Source organism: Archocentrus centrarchus, chromosome 23 (genome assembly GCF_007364275.1).
Source record: "Archocentrus centrarchus isolate MPI-CPG fArcCen1 chromosome 23, fArcCen1, whole genome shotgun sequence".
NCBI classification, from domain to species: Eukaryota; Metazoa; Chordata; class Actinopteri; order Cichliformes; family Cichlidae; genus Archocentrus; species Archocentrus centrarchus.
Genome location: NC_044368.1, coordinates 22,442,792 through 22,453,502, shown reverse-complemented (window position 1 = coordinate 22,453,502; position 10,711 = coordinate 22,442,792). Strand labels below are relative to the sequence as shown.

The following is a 10,711-nucleotide window of genomic DNA, read 5'->3' as shown; positions in this document are numbered from 1 at the left end:
TGAGGAAAATTATTAGATAGTGACTGTTTCATGTTACTGTTTGTCATGTGGGCCAATTTAAATGCAGGATTTACTTTGGACTGATTACATTTAAATGCTAATCCACTTCACTCAACAACACTGACATATGAAAGACTAATGCTTGTTTTCTTTTTGTTTTTCAGGCCATAAGAAAGTATAGAAAGTAGGTACATCCATTATAAATATGACATCATTAAACCTGTCTTAATTTTTTGCTGAATTCACAATCACAATAGTATAAGATTAGTTTTCACAGGAATCCTCTTCTGGTTCTTAACATCAATGCAATCCTGGCTGACCACCCGAGGTCAGGCTGGTGAAGTTGAGGTCAGAAATGTCTGACCTCAAAGGGGGATTGAAGGGAGAAGTGTAATATGCTGCACACTAGACACACCATACATATGGCTTTATTAAATTTAATATTGGACTCCTTATTCCTGTTTGTTTTGTGTCAATTCCTGTTCGATGAAACGAACACACAGAAACCTGAAGGCTTAAACACAGCACCACACACACTCTTATTATTATAAATTCCTTCAGCATGAAGCAGTGGCAGGAGAGAGTCATTTAGTATGATAAAAAAAGAAAAGAGAAGTATCTGGTATGATAAATGTTTAATGTTTAGAAGTCAGGAGGCAATAAGACGCACAATCATTTACTCTTTGGTGCAATTATCCCTTCCAGTTGAGCCTGAAAAGACAAAAAGGTGGTTACAAAAGTCTTTATAGACGACACGGCTATAATAATGATTCTCTGATGTGTAACTGTAAGAAGTCACCATAAGCTGTTGGTTGGCTCTCTTAGGTCGTCAATTTTGTCGCGTCTCTCTTTTTTCTCTGTTCAGCATCATTGCACTTCGCTTCCCTCTTCATCCAGCTCCTTCTTCAGTTTTTGTTTTTCATTTTGTAGCTCCAAGATCTGAGTATACAACACACACACACCACACAGAGGGAAACAGCAAGCAAGCTCACTTTTTGTTTTTCCATCCATCCATCCATTCGCTTCCGCACATCCTGTTAAGGGTCGCGGGGGGGCTGGAGCCTATCCCAGCTGTCATAGGGCGAGAGGCAGGGTACACCCTGAACAAGTCGCCAGCCTGTTGCAGGGCCAACACAGAGGGACAGACGACCTTTCACACTCACATTCATGCTCTCATTCACACCTATGGGCAATTTAGATTAGCCAATTAACCTAACCCCAGTAAGTGCATGTCTTTGGAATGTGGGAGGAAACCAGAGTACCCGGAGGAAACCCACGCAAGCACGGGGAGAACATGCAAACTCCAACAGAGAGAGGGAGAGGCCTGGGCCAAGGTGGAATCAAACCCAGGCCTTCCAGATGGTATTCTAACTGTGAGGCAGCAGTGCTAACCACTGCGCCACCATGCTGCCCAGTGTTTTTGTTTTTTTTGATGCAGAATCTGTAAAGAGCACTGCAGCCCCCACCATTGTACAGTAACTAAAAGAGAGAAATAGTGTTCTCTGTTGGACTGCCACCTAAATGACAGTTAAACTACATGAGTGGCAAAGTAATTTTCTCATTATTTATAAAGTGCCCAATGTTTAAAAAAAAGATTTTGTACCCCTGTGTTTCACTGATTTTTGTAAGCCATGAGGAACTCAATGTCCTCACTCTTTTTTCCATGTCTGACTTGAGCATCTCAGCCTGCAGTGCTTTCCTCATGCCATAAGCTGTGCTGCTTTCATACAGTGTATGGTAGGCAGTGATAGTCCTCTGACTCTCATCTCTAACTCGTGACAGCAGGCTACCCCTCTCAGCGCAGCTGATGGTTACCTGTCTGACTAATTCATCTCAAAAGAGAAAGAATAACAAGGAAAACAAAACTTATGTGAGTAACTGTATTGATGTGCATTAATTCTAACCTCAGTAATCGGCAGCATCTCAGCCTCTTCCTTACCAAAACACTGGGAATAGAGCTCCCTGCGGGTAGGGCAGATACCCAGTTCGCTGGCCTGTCTTTGCTGCAGTTTTTTGTCTAGGAGTTCCTCTAGGTGCAATACATCTTCTCTTGTACAAGGTGCGCTGGACACTCGCTGCACCCACACTTTGTCTCCCTCTGTCCATTCCCTGTAATTGCAGAAGTTGAGAAATTTTGAACTTGCTAAGCAATATGTTATTGGATAAGAAGATATCTACCTGGGTGGAAGATGATGTCGAGGATTTCCTTATTCTCCTGCTTGGCAGCCTCAGCAGAAGCCGAGTGTAGTTTAGGAGGTGGTGGGACAGGTGTAGAGCCAAGAGGCTGCTGAGAGCTTACTTTCAAAGGGCGTCCCTGTAGTGAAAGATATTTTTACACGCTATTTTCCAAACACAATACTACCCTGATTTTTTTATTTTCAAATTGCTACCTCTTCAGATACGCTTATAATCCTCACCTCATGAAGCCACTTTGCAACTCATTCATACACTTTCAACAAAATGGTAGCATTATGTAGTGACCAGCTGTAGATGTGACTTTTTGGCCTTAATCAGGAGTTTACGTAACATAACTTTTACATTCATTTGTGTATCCCTGCGCGGGACGACTACAACCAACAATCTTAAGTTACTTATGCCAAGTGTCCTAAACACGACTGACTCGACAAACTCACCTTTTTAGTGAGCAAAACCGGTCTCTCGTATTTCAGCAGCGAGTCGCCTGGACGAATCATGGTAGATTAAAATAGAGGGGGGGAAATAAAGCTATACAGTAAAACTGGAAACTTGTTGGTCTAGCCTTCAGTTACAGAAAGATTATGCTCATTGTTTGGGGTTGTCCTGGTTGTCCTCTTTTATCAGCATTAAAAAAAAAAATATATATATATATATATATATATATATATATATATATATATATATATATATATATATATATATATATATATATATATATATAAAACCAATTGTACTTTTAGCTATGCAAACGCTTTCCAGAAGCCAAAACAATCTCACACCTCACTGAGTGTTTTGACTGAAATATGCCGAAGCAGCTGCTGATTTCTCACTTGAAGCCCGAGTACTGAACTAGCTGTTTCTGGTCCAATACGCAGCAGCACCAGCTTGGCTTATTGGATCCGAGTGTGTTTGCAGCAGCACCGACATGCCACACCCAAACCGAACGGATTTGGTCAATAAACTATACAAGAAGTTACTCTCCTTTAACAACCAGATTTTATGCCACTTTGCTCAGAGGTTTCCACAGAAAGAGGAAGAATGTCATCCTAGTTCACCAGAAATGGAACGGCCCCATTTCTGCATTAAAATGTCTAAAAACAACTAACTGAAACACTGTAAAAAAAAAATAAAATAAAAAAATAAATAAAACTGGAACCAGATGATTCCAACAAAAGTTAAATGTAATTTAGTTAACAGTGGGTTTCATTTTAGTCATTTGTCACTGGTGTCACATGTCCCTGTTATCCTCCTTTGGACTGAGTAATACAGCATTTAGACCATTTAAGACCACCTCTATTACTGTTAACGATTGGGCCGTCAGATAGCCTGACTGGTAAGTTTGATTCAGTTGGTTCTCACTGCAGTATTGTGTGTTTTTGCATGTCTTTAAGCAGCATATAAAGCAATAAAGAGATAATTTAATGGCTAGTCTAGTATTGAGCCAGCTTACTACAATGTGCATCATGTGGGCCATGTCAGCTATCAAAGTTAGACAATTTTATGATGGTTTTGACCAAAAGTCACCATCACTACACTTACCTCAAATTGTCACCTATAACAGCAGTGTGGCTTTTTATGTTTGCAATGAAAAGGAGAGAAATGCAGGACAAACTGAACCAAAGATTACGTTTTATTCAATGTTGTGACAAAAGTCTCAGAAAAGAAATAGACCACAAAAACAGACACCAAGACAGAGAAAGGACAGCAGGACTATTTATACACACAAGGTAATTAAGAGGGTAATGAGACACAGCTAAAAGTAATTAAGACAAGGCCGGGAGAGGAAGTAAAACTGAAGAAAGACATGAGAGATGCAACTTAATAAAGTAAAACAGGAAGTAACTTTGCAAATGCAGAGGCAAGAAACACACAGACAGGACACTATGATGAGTAAACCAAAATGCTAATGAAAACTTTATAAACCCTGAGCTGAAGTCTTATTTATGGGATTACTTGAATGAAAACTTCTGCAGCACACCAAGCTGTACTCAGAGATTTCCAGCTGACTCACAGCTCTGGGACCTTCACTCTGTGTGTGTTCTCGAGGCAGGAACGTGTCTAGGCAAGCCAGATTTAAGCTTTGCTCATCTGAACTACTCACTATGAAGAGCTCAGAAGAAACATGGCTATTTTATCATAGCTTTATATAAAGAAAAAGGTCATCAAGAAATGTGCAACTTTCCTACTGGACATTTAGAAGGTATGAGTGTGCTTAGAATAGAATAGAATAGAATGCCTTTATTGTCATTATACAGGATGTACAATGAGATTGGAGATTAGTCAGTGTTCCTTTACATTACTGTCAAACCACAACACTTGTTCACACATGCATACCTGTTTGCAGCGAGCTGTTCTCAGTGAACCAATTAGGAATGATTCTGGTTCATGCTTCTTAGCAAGTTATATTATTAGTCTTGATTTAGTAGTTTCACAGTTGAGCTTTTCGACTGTTTGCTTCCTGCTGTTGCAGCTCTTCCATTGGCACTGACAGTTTACTGGACATCATCTAATCTTAATCCATTCAGACTGTTATATCCTTATTCATAATGCAGGCACTGCACTGCTTCAATTGGGAAGCAGGTAGCAGACTCTCATCCTAAAAGCACAGTGTTTTATTGACCAATCCATTCACCCCAACCTCCTTCCAATTCTGTACAAATAGCCTCCCTACATTTTACAAATGATACAATGATAATATTTCTAATGGGCTTGTTTTGTTTTAATGTTGCGTTTACAGCTGGTCCCTCTGTTATCAGCACTGCTTTAAGGCCAGAACTGTGCCACAAATTTACTGCAAACCCAGCCCTGAAAAAGGTGGATGGCTGTGAAAAATGTAAATGTAACAGAACGCATGATTTGCTGAATCTCATTTTATTCACAATAGAACACAAAAAACATCAAATGTCTAAACTAAAAAAAGTTCATTTTAAATTTGATGACAAGAAACATAAAAAAAAAAAAAGTTGGGACTCATTCATGTTACTGCTGTGTAGCATCGCCTCTTCTTTTAACATCAGTCTGTAAACATCTGGGAACTGAGGAGAGCAGCTGCTGGACTTTGGGACAGGACTGGGTCCTGGACTTATTTGTCACATTTTTCATTTCATGATGCTCCCAATGTTTTCAGCTCAGATTCAGAGAATCGTGTAATGCAGTGTGGGCCTATAGCTGAGGACCCAATGACCATTTCTCCAGATTTCTCCAGATTCTCTGAATCTTTTGAGGATATTATGTACTGTAGCTGATGAGACATTCAAAATCTTCATGATTTTACACTTCTGGAATTGTTCCACAATTTATTTTATTTGCAGATCTTTACTACTGAGAAACTTTGCCTCTATAATACTCTTTCTATACCCGATCATGTGACTGGCCTGTTGCCAATTAACCTAATTAGTGTCAAAAATGTTCCCCCGGCTGTTTCCTTTTAGTATCACTTACATTCCCAGCCTTTTCTTTCCCCTGTCCCAACTTTTTTTGAGCCATGTTGCTGCAATAAAATTCAGAATGAGCTAACATTTGGGTCTCAACAGTGGCTAGCTCTGCTCTGCAACAGACCAACATCCCCGCCCTCCCCTTCACTGCCTTAAGACATCGTAAACCTACACAGGTTTTTTTTATACTTTTATCTTTTGTGTGAAGCACATTGAGTTTATATGTAATGAAATGTTCTACATGGATAAAATTGCCATTACCAAAAAAGGTAACCAGTAACTTTCAAACTCAATACTACCGTCAACTTCCTGCCACTGAAAAACTCCCTGAATTACCTCACACTGCATTGTGAGGAAGTGCACAGTATTGGTTCTCAGTACACCCAGCATCAATTTATCATTTGAAAACTTAAAGGCTAAAAGCACAACAACGATCCATAAGTGTCCAAACAAAGTGTCTGCATTCATCGGAACTAATAAACTCAAGATGTCTCAACCGTCTCAGAACTTTGGCATCGTTACATCAACAGCTCCACCCTGTGAGATTTAAATAAGACATTTAGTTTATTTTATGCTGCTGAGCAATGTGTGCAAGAATGTGCATACTGTCATTATCCTTTCTTCTTCCTTTCCTTGAACAAATAAGTGGTTTGGAAATAAATCGACCTGCTGGTGTCAAACTATTTAATCCCAACTGCTGCTTTGACTTCCATAAGTGGCATTACCCCCGCCTTGCTTTTTTTTCTCTCTCCCTTTGCTGAGACTACGTGAGCTTCGACACATCGCTCTCCAGCATCCAATATTAATGTGGGGTGGAAAGGAAAAAGAGGAGGGAGGAAGATGAGGAGAGAAACTGAAGGAGGGGCGTGCCTCAGGTGAACGTGACCTCTCTGACCACCAAGTGCTCATCCTCCAAACTTTTTCCCTGATGATTTTTTTCTTCTCACCTTGCGCCCCTCCTTTCACACCTCTGCTTCTCTCCTCTTTTCCCTTTGCTTGCTCTTTTCTTCATCGCATCTGCCTTTCTCGTTCCTTTCTCTCCTTGCTTTTTATGTTTTCTTTATTTTTCCTTACCACTGACCCCCCACCATTTCTCCTGTCAGTCCTAATACTGTCATTGTCTGCCATCCAGGATGATCCTATTACTCAGCAATCTGTGAGCCATTAACTTAGCAGGGATTTAGATAGAGTTGGGGCACTAATGTAAAAGGAAAGCAAGCTTCTGTTGTCCAATAAACAACAGAAGCAACAGAAAATCAGCTGCAGCAGGGACAAAGTTACAATAAGGAAATGTTTGTATTCAAACAGAGGGCTGTGAATACTTATTGTTCAGGCTCACTCATCTGCACCGAGGAAAAAACACATCAGTAACTAAAATCTGAACTCAGTTGTGTTCCTGTTGCTAACAAATGAGTCTGCTTTTGGCTTCATTTGTTTAAAAAAATAATTAAATAACATTTTCATTTTGCATTACACTCAGTCACAAGTTAACTACTCTGGATTTGAACTCCTTGTTTGCACCTTGTTTCATTCCATGAAAACATCTTCATTCCACTTTCAGTCAGTGTCTTTGTCGCTCCCCGCCACTCTTTTTTACTCGCTGCACTTCCTCATGTTCATGTGCGCCATTAAAGGCAATAACAACACCAACAAATAAAACGTCCACAGATGTGCAACGTCCAGATGCGTGTGTCTGACCAGTGTAAAGCATCGCTCTGTTTCTTCTGCATAGCCTTCTGCAGAAGCCTCACTGTATTATTACATTATAGAAACTCATCACCTCAAAAATAAATTAAAATACCTTTTCCGTACACTAAGACTTCATTAATTAGTATCTGCTGTGGCTTTTCCTGTTGGAAGCTGAAACATGTAATCATATGTAATCATCACTGCTGGCCGCCAGTTGCTATAGAGTTATCAAGTTATTGATTTATCACATCATCATTTTCTCAAAATTGAAAGTTGGCTTCCCACCTTCCTGGCAGGGTGACAACAATACCAGAGACCATGTTGCAGTGGGATACCAGCCGTGACTTACATCAACATATTGACGTTCTGACACATCACTGTCTGCCACAGTGGCAGTTCCTGCTAAACTCGTCAATAGTTTTACATCCTCACTGCGTATAACTTTGGATACTGTGGCTCCTCTGAAAAGGAAAGCTTCAATCAGAAGTGCCTGACTCCGTGGTATAATTCACAAACGCACAGCTTAAAGCAGATAACCCGAAAGCTGGAGAGGGAATGGCGTCTCACTAAATTAGAAGATGCTCATTTAGCCTGGAAAAAGAGTTTGTTGCTCTATAAAAAAGCCCTCCGTAAAGCTAGGACATCTTACTATTCATCATTAATTGAAGAAAATAAGAACAACCCCAGGTTTCTTTTCAGCACTGTAGCCAGGCTGACAAAGAGTCAGAGCTCTGTAGAGCCGAGTATTCCTTTCACGTTAACTAGTAGTGACTTCATGGATTTCTTTACAAATAAAATTTTAGACATTAGAGAAAAAATTATTCATAACCATCTCAAAGATTATTCTTCATGTTCGGCTGCTTTCAGCACTGCTGGTATTTGTTTAGACTCTTTTGCTCCAGTTGATCTTTCAGAGTTAACTTCAATAGTTACTTCCTCCAAACCAGCAACATGTTTTATTAGATCCCATTCCTACTAGACTGTTCAAAGAAGTCTTTCCAATTATTGATGCTTCAATCTTAGTGAAGGTTACAAATGATCTTCTTACAGCCTCTGACAGTGGACTCATCTCTGTTCTTGTCCTGTTAGACCTCAGTGCAGCTTTGATACTGTTGACCATAACATTTTATTACAGAGATTAGAGCTTGCTATAGGTATTAAAGGTACTGCACTGCAGTGGTTTGAATCATATTTATCTCATAGACTCCAATTTGTTCATGTAAATGGGGAGTCTTCTTCACACACTAAGGTTAATTATGGAGTTCCACAGGGTTCTGTGCTAGGACCAATTTTATTTACATTATACATGCTTCCCTAGGCAGTATTATTAGAAAGCACTGCATCAATTTTCATTGTTATGCAGATGATACTCAGCTTTACCTATCAATGAAGCCAGATGACACACATCAATTAGTTAAACTGCAGGAATGTCTTAAAGACCATTAAGGCCTGGATGACCTCTAATTCCTGCTTCTAAATTCAGATAAAACTGAAATTCTTGTTCTCAGCCCCACAAATCTTAGAAACATGGTGTCTAACCAGATACTTACTCTGGATGGCATTACCTTGGCCTCCAGTAACACTGTGAGAAATCTTGGAGTCATTTTTGACCAGGATATGTCCTTCAATGCACATATTAAACAAATATGTAGGACTGCTTTTTTGCATTTGCGCAATATTTCTAAAATTAGAAACATCCTTTCTCAGAGTGATGCTGAAAAGCTCATTCATGCATTTATTACTTCTAGGCTGGATTATTGTAATTCATTATTATCAGGCTGTCCTAAAAGCTTCCTGAAAAGCCTTCAGCTGATCCAAAATGCTGCAGCTAGAGTACTGACAGGGACTAGAAAGACAGAGCAGATTTCTCCCATATTGGCTTCTCTTCATTGGCTAGAATAGAATAGAATTTAAAATTCTTCTCCTCACATACAAGATCTTGAATAATCAGGCCCCATCTTATCTCAAAGACCTCATAGTACCATATCACCCCAACAGAGCACTTTGCTCTCAGACTGCTGGCTTACTTGTGGTTCCTAGAATACTTAAGAGTAGAATGGGAGGCAGAGCCTTCAGCTTTCAGGCCCCTCGTCTGTGGAACCAGCTTCCAGCTTGGATTCAGGAGACAGACACCCTCTCTATTTTTAAGATTAGGCTTAAAACTTTCCTTATGATAAAGCTTATAGTTAGGGCTGGATCAGGTGACCCTGAACCATCCCTAACTTTCCTTTATGATAAAGCTTATAGTTAGGGCTGGATCAGGTGACCCTGAACCATCCCTTAGTTATGCTGCTATAGGCCTAGGCTGCTGGGGGGTTCACATAATGCACTGTTTCTCATTCACCTTATTTACTTTGTTTATACTCCACTCTGCATTTAATCATTAATTGATATTAATCTCTGGCTCTCTTCCACAGCATGTCTTTCTCTCCCCTCAGCCCAACCGGTCGCGGCAGATGACCCCCCCTCCCTGAGCCTGGTTCTGCTGGAGGTTTCTTCCTGTTAAAAGGGAGTTTTTCCTTTCCACTGTCGCCAAGTGCTGCTCATAGGGGGTCGTTTTGACTGTTGGGTTTTCTCTGTATTATTGTAGGGTCTTTACCCACAATACAAAGCGCCTTGAGGCGACAGTTTGTTGTGATTTGGCGCTATATAAATAAAATTGAATTGAATTGAATTGAATTAAACGACATCACATCAGGGTCGCATTTTACTACAATGGCATACATACACACATCTTCATTGCACATTGATTGACATAATCCCTTCTTTACCTAATTTAATCATCCCAGCTCAGGGTCAAACTGCAGCCCACATCTCTGACCTTAACTTTTTTCTAATCTTACCCCCAGAGAACGATGAGTTTTCACCCACCTACACAAATAATGCAACACAGAGAAGCACGCCGTGCACTTTTACCAAAAACAAAAGTAATGAGGATGTAAGCACATGATAAAGCACACCTTCAATTATTTCACAGACATGTTGTCAAGCAGCTGACTTTAAACAAAACCAAAGTAATTTTTACTGTAATTTACAACGTTCCTTAAAATGAAAACATCTGTTGAGTAACAGAAGTAAGTGCAGATTAACTGTTACACTGTTTGTTACACAGATGAAAAATGAGGATGAATCTCTACAGTAAGGCAATATTTCAGGAGGGCGATGCAGCTATGCAGAGCAGCACGTAAAAGGGCTATAATTTCACCGTCGGTGTAATCAGGGATAACACATGCTCTATTTAATCTGCTCTGCTCCATTCAAGGCCTGCTGAAAGACTTATCCTCTTCATTCAGTGCAGAATCTCTCTGTCAATGGCTTCTCCACAAAGAGAGAGGGATGAGTTTTCACTCCCCTGCACCAATAATGCAGGTAATGCATTCTTTACTGCAGAG

General features: G+C 40.1%; 1 protein-coding gene across 1 annotated transcript; it reads right to left on the bottom strand.

Moving 5' to 3' along the window:
- Positions 1-692: 692 nt before the first annotated feature.
- Positions 693-2,693, bottom strand: LOC115773827 (axonemal dynein light intermediate polypeptide 1-like). Its single transcript, XM_030720748.1, is given in 6 exon segments — positions 693-711; positions 800-939; positions 1,654-1,832; positions 1,940-2,112; positions 2,181-2,314; positions 2,634-2,693. Coding segments are annotated over 6 exon segments (705 nt in total).
- Between the last annotated feature and the right edge of the window lie 8,018 nt (positions 2,694-10,711).